The sequence below is a fragment of the Hylobates moloch genome, unplaced genomic scaffold (genome assembly GCF_009828535.3).
Source record: "Hylobates moloch isolate HMO894 unplaced genomic scaffold, HMol_V3 SCAFFOLD_9, whole genome shotgun sequence".
Lineage (NCBI taxonomy): Eukaryota > Metazoa > Chordata > Mammalia > Primates > Hylobatidae > Hylobates > Hylobates moloch.
In genome coordinates this window covers 65,813,887-65,826,620 of record NW_026652284.1, presented here as the reverse complement: position 1 = coordinate 65,826,620, position 12,734 = coordinate 65,813,887, and the positions used below count along the sequence as shown (strand labels likewise).

The 12,734-nt window shown below is 39.7% G+C and overlaps 1 protein-coding gene across 1 annotated transcript in view; it reads left to right on the top strand.

The window, feature by feature from the left end:
- Positions 1-6,498: 6,498 nt before the first annotated feature.
- CA1 (carbonic anhydrase 1) overlaps positions 6,499-12,734 on the top strand; it is a 30,619-nt gene continuing 24,383 nt past the window's right edge. The window contains exons 1-2 of the mRNA XM_058443678.1: positions 6,499-6,621; positions 7,237-7,343. Coding sequence (XP_058299661.1) covers positions 6,499-6,621; positions 7,237-7,343 — 230 coding nt within the window. The remainder of the gene's footprint in view (positions 6,622-7,236; positions 7,344-12,734) is intronic.

The following is a 12,734-nucleotide window of genomic DNA, read 5'->3' as shown; positions in this document are numbered from 1 at the left end:
TGTAAATCTGTATTTCTTAAATGGTTAGCAAGCGGAGCCCTCAACAGCATTTATCACCTGCATGAACAGAATTATTTATTGTGCTGTGCTCCTGTGAATGGTATTCCAGGAATTGGAAAGATGCGGGCAAAGTTTTTTTTTTAAATTAACTCTTAAAGAACTGGAATTTCTCTCAGTAGTAAAAGCAATAAGAGGTTGCCAAAAGCAAAAGTGTTGCGAAAGAAATATGTTCCCTTTACTTTTTCTTTAAATTATAAGTGAATGGACATGACACAAAACAGCAACCATGATGACTAAGCAAACCTATGTAGACTTAACAGCCCTTATAAAATAAAACTCACATCACCCTGACTTGCTTTTGTGCTATTGTGCCACAAGGGAATTGAAGGTAAGCAGTTCACATAGGTGACTATATTGATAATCATTCTGCCAAACCACACATCTTTAGTTCTTTTTAATTGCTTCTTCTCATGTATCTATTGCTAATATCAGCATTGATATTTTCATCAAAATAATATATAAGTTATCTGCCTAAAAATTTCAATAGAATCAATAGAATCGATGGATGACTCTTTTCTGCTACATCAACTACAGCCAATTGAATGATATCCATCAATATCCAGAGAACGATATGCTTTAGTAATGAAACTATTCGTACATTTTATTATTTCAACCATCACTAACTCCCCTTGCTCTCCCCTTATGCATCACAATTATCCTCCCAATTTTGCTTTTTAGAAAGTAAAATCCCTGAATCTTTTTCAGCTCTCAGTGAAGCTAATTTCCTTGAATTCTACCCCCTCAAAATATGCAATTCAATTACACCCAGAGCCAAAAATCATCTTTTATTTCCCATTTGACCTGTTTCCTTCTCAATATGCCAGCCACCACCAACTTCAAACGCCACCATCACTAAATGAGTCCTTGAGAAGTTTCCCCTTGCTTCCTACCTGTAGTAGGCTAAATAATTGGCCCCAATGATGTCCACATCTTTATACCCAGAATCTTTGAAAATGTCTTACACAACACAAGGAACTTCACAGATGTGATTAAATGAAGGATCCTGAGATGGGAGATTATTCTGATTCATCCAGATGGGCCTGATATAATCACAAAGATTCTTATAAGAAGGAGGAAGAAAAGAAGAGGGAGAGAAGATTTTATACTGCCCACTTTGAGGATGGAGAAGGGATCATAAGCCAAGGAAGGTAGGAGGCATATAGAAACTGGAAAAGACAACAAAACAAATTCTCCCCTAGAGACTGCAGAAGGAATGCAACCCTGCCAACTCCTAGATTTTAGCCCCAAAAACGTATTTTGGATTTGTGACTGCCAGAAGTGTCAGGAGAATAAGTTTGTATTGTAAGAGGCTAAACTTTTGGTGATTTGTTTCAGCAGCAGTAGAAAACTACTATATTACCTCTCTGTATGGTCTGCCATAAACTCAATACCATAAAGATGTGGATTGCCTGCCCAGAGAAGGTAACTTGCATGATCAATGTGTACCTTCAGATGATAGTAGCTGGTGAATTGGTGCTAATAGCGCTGGTCCAGTGAAGAAAGGATGAGGTGCAATCCACATGGAGTTTCCACATAGTAAGCCCCACTGAGTGTTAGACATCAAGCTCAATACTTCATGTCTGTTATTTTATTTTATTTTTTGACAGAGTCTTGCTCTGTCACCTACAGGGCATCTCACATTGCACCCAGGGAATGCAGTCGTGTGATGGCTCACTGCAACCTCCGCCTCCTGGGTTCAAGTGATTCTCCTGTCTCGGCCTCCCAAGTAAGTGGGATTACAGGTGCCTGCCACCATGCCCGGCTAACTTGTGTATTTTTAGTAGAGAGAGGGTTTCTTCATGTTGGCCAGGCTGGTCTCAAACTCCTGGCATCAAGCAATCATCCCACTTCAGCTTCCCAAAGTGCTGAGATTACAGGTGTGAGCCATGGTGGCTGGCCACATCTGATATCTCTTTAACATTTTCTTCTTTATTATCTTTTTAAACGTATTTGACACATACAGTGCTTATCTTCTTGGGTATCTGGTGGTCTTCATGAACTCATTATTTGATGATTTGGGGGAGTCCTAAATTCCTAAACTGGACAATCTTTCCTTAAAGAGATAGTAGCCAGTGGTCATCAGCAACCGTGAACCAGTTCAGCTCCCTTGAGAGTGTCTGAGCGGAAGAGTCACAGATTCAGATTTCCCCTCCCAGTGGTCTGAGCCTCAGAGTTATTATTGGCATCCACTCTCAGGATGGGACAACGTGTGCCTCTAAGGTCCGGTTCTCAGTTTCGGGTGGTTTTGCTTTGTGTTTAGAGGGAAAAGGTGCATTTCCTGAAGGGATCAATTACTTCTTGCAGAACCCACATTCTCTCCAGGAGTGAGGTCTCCCCAGGGCCTGGTGGTTCTGCAAGAGAGAAATGGTGATGGCAGATGGTGGTACAAAAGTAGATGATTTAAATTATGTTTAGGAGGAAGAAGCTATTAAACTTGCTGCTGATTTGATAAATAGATTTTGTGAAAGGAAATATACAAAGAGGACTCATAGGTTTCTTCCTTAAGAAATAGGGATGGTATAATGCCATTTACAGTTACCGGAGATGAGAAACAAGAGTTATGCTTGTATCATTTTTAATTGTTTATGTATATATTTATTTATTTATTTAGAGACAGGGGGTGTCGCCCAGGCTGGAGTGCAGTGCTGTGAACACAAGTTACTGCAGCTTTGACCTCCCAGGCTCAAGCAATCCTTCTGCCTCAGTCCCCCAAGAAGCTGGGACTACAGGCACATGCCACCACGCCTGGCTAATTTTTGTGTTTTTTACTAGAAATGGGGTTTTGCCATGTTGCCCAGGCTGGTCTGGAATTCCTGAGCTCAAGTGATACTCTTGCCTTGACCTCCCAAAGTGCTGGGATTATGGGCCTGAGCCACTACACCCAGCCAACGCTTGTATTGTTTTCTAAAAAGGCTTTACTATTGAGTGCCCAGGCCATTTTTAAAATTTTTTACCTTTTAGATTGACAAGGAAAGGTCAGCAGTGTCTTTAGTTTTACATTTAGGCCTACTTTCAGGGAAAACTGGTATTTCATCTTCTTATAAATAAAATTTGGCTGGCTTGATTTTTCTATTTAAGATATGAAAAATTACTAGATATTTCAAGCAAGTTGGGTTAGAGGAGGTAAAAGGCTACAAAATCTCATATTTTATCTTTCTAGAAGGATTTATGGAAGAAGGACTATGGAATTTGTTCCCAAAGACTGGCTAACAAAGATTCAATGGGACTTGAACCATTCTTTCTATATGTTCATAGCTTGCTTTTTCAGTGTCTTCTTTTTAACCAAATGCTACAACCAGAAAATGTAATTTGTCTGGAACATCAGCACATGTTTTCCACGGTCTTCCAGGGAATTTAGTCTCCTTATTGGTAAATCATACACAATACCAGTAAGTGGGTTTTAAGCCCCAGGACTCAGGTTTCAGGGTATCTGGATGTCCCAGGGTATATCAAGGAGGCCAGTGCACAGAGATAAGATACATGCCCACATTTTCAGGGGCATCAGTGGAATAAGCCTTTGTTATAATACCTACCAAGTTATCAACAATATGTGAAAGACTGTTGCAAGCAGCTTTTTCTGTGCTCTTGCACAAACAAAGATAAACAGAAAATAATCGTTGATGAAATTGGTCTTTTGTTTCTCCAGCTGCCCTGTCCTGTCTCATGTCATTTCCATGCAGGGCTTCCTTTTCATTCGAGGTTCAGTGTCTCTTCTTCCAAACCCTCTCCACCAATTGACACAAGAAGGGTCCTGATGTCATCATTTACAAGTGGTTGAATCTTATTTTTCATTCGTTAGCAATTCCAGGTCTTTCTATTTTTAAGAGTTACTTGAATTTCCCTAGGACTCATCCACCGAATGAAGTCACTGACTCATAGATCTGGCCTGCAGGAATAGATTCTCCCCATACTCCACTCCAATCAAAACCCACCATGTTAATTCTTGGATGTTTCATGTGCTCAGAAACAAGTCTGCTCATGTTCTTCCATCTGGCCTTCCAGTTATGGCCTTTCTTGCCTCAAAAGCTATTTTTAAAAGGCACTTCCTCTCTACCTTGGCTTCTGAAAACCATTAAAAGAATATGGCTTTGCTGAGTAGGGTACAGAGTGTGGGTGCCTTCCCAACTGCACAGCATCAAGGTACAAAGTAACACTTCATTTCTTTCAGTTCTCACTGTGTTCAAGGTCCTATGTTGTACTTGGTGAACTGATGGGCTAAAAGTTTTACAAATTACCACCTAAGCCTTGACACAACTTTGCTTTGGCCTTTGATCTCACCAAAATCACCTTGAAAAGAGTTCCTTTTGTTTCTACCTGCCATATTTGCTTCATTTAAAAATAATAATAATAAATTATTGATAACATTGAAGCTTTAATCTAGATTTCCCATTTTCTTGCTTTATTTTTTCCTTCCTGGAGGCAACTACAATCACCTGAACAGGTAGTTATTTTTCTCGAGTGTATTGTTCATGTGATTGCTACCTAGTCTGAATTTGTAAGTTACATGTTGCATTGCTATGCATATTTTTAAACATTATAAAATTGGTATTATGCTATATACATTGTTCTCCAATTTAACTTTTCTTGATTAATTATGTTTTTGAGAATTATGTATGTTGAGCATATAGTTCTGTTTATACTCTACTGTATAACAATGCCACAGTGTACTTGTCTATTCTCCTGTTGGCTGATATGTAATTGGTTTCTAGTTTTTAGCTACTAATGACTATGCTTCAATAAGTATTTTTCCTTTTAAATGGATCTGAAACAATAGTAATTGTGGAAAACTTATTAGGTTGATGCAAAAGGGTAATTATGGTTTCCGCCATTACTTTCAATGGCAATTACCCTTGTACACCAACCAGACAGAATAAGGATGTATTGTTCTTCAGAGCTCATACTTAGTTATGGTTGTCACAGAGGGTCATCTACAGTTTGGCAGAAGAGTAGTAAGAAGAAAAAGTTGCTTTCCTGGAATATCGCTTTCTTTCCATTTATCTTCTCCCTAACTCTAACACAACTTTTCACCTCCTCTCTTTCTGCCACCAAAACTCTCATATATTGCCAACCCAGAGCCCATCCAGATCTTATATTGGCAATATCTTGCTTTTGGAATTAGGAAGACCTAAGTTAAAATGCTGCCTCCACTTCTGTGAAAGTTTGGGCAAAGCTATATAGATCATTTAAACTTCATTTTTCTCATCTGTAAAAATTTGAGTGATACTAATTACATTATACTGGTATTGTGAGGATTAAGAGATAATATCTGGGACCTTATGGTGGACTGCACTCTTCCCATAGAAAGATAAGGTATATCTCCTCCTCTTGAATTTGGGGGCGGAGCCGGGTAAAGGGGCCTCTCCATGTAATTGCTCCAGCAGAATAATTAGCTTTCTAAACAGATGCTCAGGCCTCCCAGAGAGTGTTCCTAAAGAAGGGAAGTAGAGGCTGCCAGTCTGATAAGGCCTAAGCCTGGGAACTGGTGCCGGGTCTTTTCCACCATATCCCATTACTCAAAGCAGCAAAAGATATCTGGAATAGCCTCCTAACTGATCTTTTCAGTAATAAGTCTTCCCTTCCTTCAAACCTGTTAATTTCCATTGTGTTTAACATACAGTAACTTGACATGTGTAAGGTTCTGAATGATTGTTTTCCTTTCTAAACCATCTCACACTACCTTCGCCTGCTCACTATGCCTCTGCTCTGTTTCAGGTTTTTTGCACACAGCAGACCACCAAAAACTCAGTGGCTTTGAGTGACAACTTTTTTTTTCTTCTCACTGTTACGGGGTTGATGGGTGGATCTTTCTATTGGTTTTACCTGGACTTACTCACTGAGCGAATTTCAGCTGGGTGGCTGAATTTCAGCTGGGACAGCTGGAATGCCAGCACCTTGCTCTCCAAGTGGTATTTCCTCTTGAAGGAGACCAGACCAGGCAGGACTTTCTCACATGGCTCATCTGTGTTCTAAACAAGCACTTATCAAGCCTTCGCTTGTGTTGTTCGCTGATGTCCCATTGGCCAAATAAGTCATGTGGCCATGCCCTGAGTCAGTAAGGGAGGAGACTACATAAGGGCATGGATACCAGAAGGCAGGATTCATTGGAGGCCATTAGCATCAACAAGACCCAAATGCCTCGTTTTATTTCCTAGAATGCATCAGGCTCTTTTTTGCTTTAAGGTCTTTGCATAGTTTTCCTTTTAATCATTCAACAAATATTTAGGCACCCTCAGACACTGGACAAAATGCTCAGAGCTCTCAAGAATCTTTCCTTCTAAAGAGGGGAAGAATTTAATAAATACATGCAAAACTAGAAAAGATAATTTCAGACGGTTATAAAAGCTCTGAAAAAATAAACTGGGATAACGGGTAGAAAGTGATTGGCGAAAGTGGAGAGTGAAATGAAGTTTAGCGAGGTCAAGAAGGCCTTCTGAGGGGATGGCACTCCATCTAAAAGCTGGTGATGAGAAAGCACAGCAGCGAGGTGTCACAGAGGAGGAGTGTTCTGGCCATACCTCAACCTTGGTCATGGCTGTCCTGTCTCCTCTTGCCTTCCTCCTTGTAAGTAGCCCATTCCTGCCCTTACCACTGCCCACCTAGTTTATCCCTTTAGAAAATTCACCACAATTTTGGGTGATTTGCTGTTGCTTCTTGTTTAAGTCCCTCATAAACTATAATGCTAATGAAGATAGAGTTGTTTCTGTATGTTTCTTAGATATTTTCATAGATCTATGCTTAGTTGACATTCAAAAACAATTGCTAAATGAACAAATAAATGAATTCACATAGTCACTCGCGCAGGTTGAATGCATGACCACAGATGCTCAGGGTGAAACAGGTTCCTATGTCCAATTCCTCATGGGCCCAGACTACATTTGCCTGTCTTTCAGTTGGGACCAACCCACTGTGCAAGTTCTTTCTACCCTCCTGTGCGTTTCATTTCAGGGGCTCTTTGGACTCTTTGGAACTTCCCTGACTCTGAGCTGAGGTCAGTTGCTATCCTGTCCAGCCTAATAGGTTTCAATAAATGTGAAGTCTCAGAGACAAAGCTTTGGGGCCTTGCCCGTTTTCCCTTTAGGAAGTCTGCTGGGATTCATATACAAAATTTCTACCCCTTTTCCCTGCTACTTTCAAATTTGAAATAATAAAAAAAGAGATTTTATTCTATTTCATTAGATACCATCTGTCATGAACAATGATAGCAGCTATCAATCATACTGTAAGTACCAGGTAACTAGATACCTGGCCTATATTATCATTAACCCTTACCACAGTCCTGCAAGGTAGGATTCTTTTCCCCATTTTCAGATAAGGAAACAGAGGCTTATAGAGGTTTCCACAATAATTCTGAGGAGTAAAAGGTAGATCAGCTGTTCAGGCCTACTTGGGTCCAGATCTGATGATCTTCCTACCAGACAAGTTGCCTTTGTGTTGACCCGCTCCACACTGGGGATAAAAATACAGCTCCACTGTCTCTGATCTCCAGCTTTGAAATCCAAAAATTTCTGAAAACCAAAAGTGTTTCTGAAAACACATGACCTGATTTGACCTGAACTCATCTGTGAGCCTAATCTGACCTCACACAAAGCTATTTATAGTCTTTATTTATTCCAGGTACTATGACTATTCATACATTTGCCCCAAAAATAGTAACGTGTTCAATTACAAGGTACTGTCCCAGACCCTGATAAGGGCATTCATATATAATATTTGTGTTGTATTGCTTTCCAAAAATCTGAGAAATTCTGATTTCTGAAACACATGTGGCCCCAGGGTTTTCAGGTGTGCAACTGGGATTCTGTAATAATAAATCATGTTTGTGAATGGTTTTAGAGCTCACAAAGTTTTTAAGGGTTGAGGAAATTTTATTTTGTTTTCCTCTAGTACACAAAGAAGAATTTAGGAGATTTATCTGTGCCTTATTTTCTTACTCTTCCATAAGGCAGCTTTATTCCTGATTTCAGGCTATTAATCGTACTTGATCCCAACAGAAGTCTTGAGTTATTTCTTCTTGCAGAAAGACGTTTAGTTTTAAGATTAAGTAAAATGAAAAAAAGAGGAAAGCACTTTTCAGAAGCATTGGTATTCACTTCAGTTAAACTAACTTTAAATTTTTAAGTTCCTAAAATAATGGCTTAGAATAGCACTAAAGTGAATATACTAAGTGGATCCAACCATTAAAATGTATTCTAAAAATAGTGAATAAATATGTTTAAATGTAAGAAAATAATTATAATAAGAGTACCTTACTTTTATCAATTTGCAATTTATAAAACATTTTCACCTACCTGATCTCATATACAATAATTATTACTATTATCATTATAGGAAAGTTGCCATTCACTGAGTACTATCTCTTCATAAGACACTTTATATATACTATTTACTCATCCTCACAACTGTGTAAGGTTGTTATTATTATTTCTACCTCACAAACAAGAAAATTGAAGCTGAATGAGTCTAATATATTTGCTTCCAATAGCGCAAATAGAAGGTTAGAGCGAGTACATGAGAAAAGCTGTGTGTAGAAGGCATTTTCTTTTTGGTATTTTATTCTTACCAACATATGACAACATTCAATGTGTTTTTAATCTCAAGGTTTCTGATTGTCATGGGAAAAACTCTTGGGCTGGAGGCACAAAAAGTAGGATCAAATATCAACACTGCCACCCTGACATGGGACTTCTGGCAAGTGACAAAATATTTCAACTTCAATCTCCTCATTTGTGAAATGAAGGACATTATATTCAGTCCACACGTTGTCATAGGAATTATGTCAAATACTAGAAGGATTAAATTCTAGTAAAGGAAGCCAAGAAAGTCATGGCAGGCTGAGGTTCTTGATCTTTCAATAAGAAGAAGGAAAAAAAACTAGACCTGCCATTTATCACTGATCAAAATGGCTTGGTTCACACAATAAGTTTAGCTTCAAGTTACATTAAAACAAAATAAATAAAATACACTTAATCACTTTTTTAAAATAAAAATTATATATTTTTAAAAGTAAAAATTTAAATCTGGGCCAGGCATGGTGGCTCATGCCTATAATGCCCCTAATTTGAGAGGCCAAGACAAGAGGATCCCTGGAGCCCAGGAGTTCAAGACTAGCCTGAGCAACATAGCAATACTCTGTCTCTACTGAAAGTTAAAAAATAAAAAAAAGGAACTAGACATAGTGGCATGCACCTATAGTCCCATCTGCTTGGGAGGCTGAGACGGGAGGATCGCTAGAGCCCAGGACCTGGATGCTGCAGTGATCTGCACCCAGCCTGGGTGACAGAGCAAGACCCTGTCTTTTAAAAATTTGTTTTTAATTTTTAAATTAAAAAATAAGTACACAGGTACATTTGGTTGCTTTCTCACTAAGCTTTAAAGTTTCTTTCTTTGTATATTCACTTTCATACTTCAGTTAGAGAAAAACAATTTTGGGATGATGTTTCTCAGTGTTCGTGTGTACCAGTTCTTCCTTTGCAGCTACAGTTTTTCTCGCACAGCAGTCAGTGATCTCAGTGCCCTGATTGGCTGAATTTCTCTCAACCTCTGGTTCAAGCAGTCACTTGACCCTGAACTCAACTAATGGTCAGTATCAGGCCATGAAACAGGGTGAGATAAAAGAAGTAGCAGCTGGGCTGAGCTGGCAGGAAGGGGATGGGCAGAGCAGGGACATACATCCTGACACAGGCAGCAGTCAGTTGCTGCGATATAAGACCAACCACAGATCAAAGGCAAGGTCACAGTCTAGATTGGAAGACTAGGGCTAAGGTCCAGAGAGCTGAGTTGCTCCAGATGGCACAGGACAGAATGGAAAGCAGGCATACAGGTATAGGTTGGACATTGAAGTTAACCTAAATCTAGCTTCCAGAAAAGACAGGTTCATACATGTTTATTCCAGGATGTAACTAAGGTATGCTCCCTTGGTTTTAACACTGTGCTCACAAACTTGTTTTCTCTCTTTATATCAAACACAAAAGTTGTCCTGGAGAGCTATTTATAAGGACAATGAGACTGCTCCTGCCTCCCCACCACCACACACACCCTTCAGTCAGAAGCTGGTTCACCACCTTGAAAGATCTCTCTTCTCTGTTGTCTCAGTGACTTCCACTGGTGACTCCACCTTGAATCTGCTATCAATCATGTAAAAGTCGTCCTTGTTCTATGAGCTATTTGCTTTCCTTTACTTTGTATATGTGTGAGGAAACAGATATTTTTTAAAGAGCTCTAAAAACAGATCATCCCAACAAGATTTTGTCTTAGCACTTTTTCTGGAAGGAAGAATGGACTTCTCTGCTAAAAAGTGGTACTCTGGGGTGTATCTAAGAGATGAATTTCTTTCCATTCAACTTTCCCTTTAAAGAAAGCTGTCACCTTTGCCTCTCTCTAGATACGTTTTTCCTTGTGTTAAAAAAAAAAGAAAAAATGAAAGAAAAATGGGCCAGGAACAGTAGCTCACACCTATAATCCCAGCACTTTGGGAGGCCAAGGTGGGCGGATCACTTGAGGTCAGGAGTTTGAGACCAGCCTGGCCAACATGGTGAAACCCCATCCCTACTAAAAAAAAAAAAAAAAAAAAAAAAAAATTAGCTGGGTGTGGTGGCACTGGCCTGTAATCCCAGCTACTCGGGAGGCTGAGCTGGGAGGATCTCTTGAACCCAGGAGGCAGAGGTTGCAGTGAGCCGAGATCCACGTCACTGCACTCCAGCCTGGGTGACAGAGTGAGACTCTGTCTCAAAAAAAGAAAAGAAAAAAAAAAGTATGTATTACCTTTCCCTCCCTGTCAGGATGGTTATTAGAATCTAAGCAGTGAGAAGTCATTGAGAAGAACAAAAATCTGTGTATTTATTTACAAGGTATTTATATTACTAGACCCCTTTTCCTGTATCCAGTAGCAGTCCTCTCCATATACAAGGAGATGTACCATTCATTTCAACTTTGTTTATAACAATGAGAAATAACCTAAATGTCCATTGATTGAGGAATGGCCAAATAAACAATGGCAATCCATAAAAAAGAACATTGCAAAGCCAAAAAAAAATACTCTTTGTATAATGGCCAAATTCCAAGATAATGAGTTAAGGGAAAAAAGTAAAACAAAACATGTAAAACCAAAAGAAAAAAAAATTACTTTTTGTATAGTAATAGGGCCAAATTCTAATGTATTAAGGGGAAAAAGTAAGGGACAAAAAAGTGTATACAGTATGTATTATTTGTATTTTTTTCAAAAGAGCAAAATAATACATGCAGTTATACCCATGTATATGCATCAAATATCTCTTTAAATGTATGAAATAAATTCATAACTTTGGTTTTCTCTGGGACAGAAAATGGGAGAAGATTGTTTTTTATTTTGTACCCTTTTATACCTTTGAAACCACATGAACATGGTACCCGTCCAACAAAATTAAATTAAGATCATAAATAAAAATACCCCTCGGTGATTTTTCACAGTGTGTGAGAAACTCAAGACGCAAATGCTACCCAAGTGAGCTGAGTTGCAAGTCTATAGCCTCATTTAGTTATTAGTGTGGCACAAGATTAATGGCTCATGTTCTTCCTGCTTTCACTTTTCTCCCACTTAAGCCAGATATTTCTCCTCAAATTTTTGACCATTGGAGAGCACACAGTGCCCTTTGTTTCTGGCTCAAAGCAGCCTGTGCTCTCCCCTCTGGGACTTGGGTCCTTCAGCAGTATTCTTCCCAGGCCTAAACTCTCAGCCTCTGGTCTAAGCAGTCACTTGAGCCTGAACTCAACTAGTGGTCAGCATCAGACCATGGAATAGGATGGTGTAAGAGGTCCTGGATTAGAAGCTAGGCTGAGTTTGTGACCAGTCTGTCCAACTTGGCAAAACCCCGTCTCTACTAAAAATACAAAAATTAGCCAAGCATGGTGGCACATGCCTGTAGTCCCAGCTACTTGGAGGCTGAGGCACGAGAATCGCTTGAATCTGGGAGGCAGAGGTTGCAGTGAGCTGAGATCAGACCACTGCACTCCAGCCTGGGCAACAGAGTGAGACTATGTCTCAAAAAAAAAAAAAAAAAATGGAGCTGGGGGCTGAGCTGGCAGGAAGGGGATGGGCAGAGCAGGGGCATGCATCCTGACATAGGCAGCAGTCAGTGGCTGTGAAACAAGACTAACCACAGGTCAAAGGCAAGGTCACAGTCTAGATTGGAAAACTGGGGCAAAGGTCCAGAGAGCTGAGTTGCTCCAGATGGCACAGGACAGAATGGAAAGCAGGCTTACAGGTATTGGTTGGACATTGAAGCTAACCTAAATCTAGCTTCCAGAAAAGACAGGTTCACACATGTCTATTCAGGATGTTACTAAGGTATGCCCCCTCAAATGGTTTTAAGCAATTTTCCTGCTGAGGATGTAGAGAGAGGGAGCCAGGATTCTGCAAGTGCCACTTATAACATGTAGCGGGGCCAAATGTGATTCTCTCCCCTCCCACACTCAGTGCTGTCTAGCCCAAATTTTACACCCTAAGAAGCCATGGATCATTTAGTTCAAAACACACTTTCTCCATCCACCCCTTGAGATTAGGTTGAATGATTTGGGTGCAGACCTGGTGTTTAAGGAGACAGGTTGGTGACGTTAATGGTAATATGTAACTATGAGTTACAAAATCAACCCATAGCTAATTTCAACAACCAGAAGTTGTGGTGTCTGAGACAGTGCCC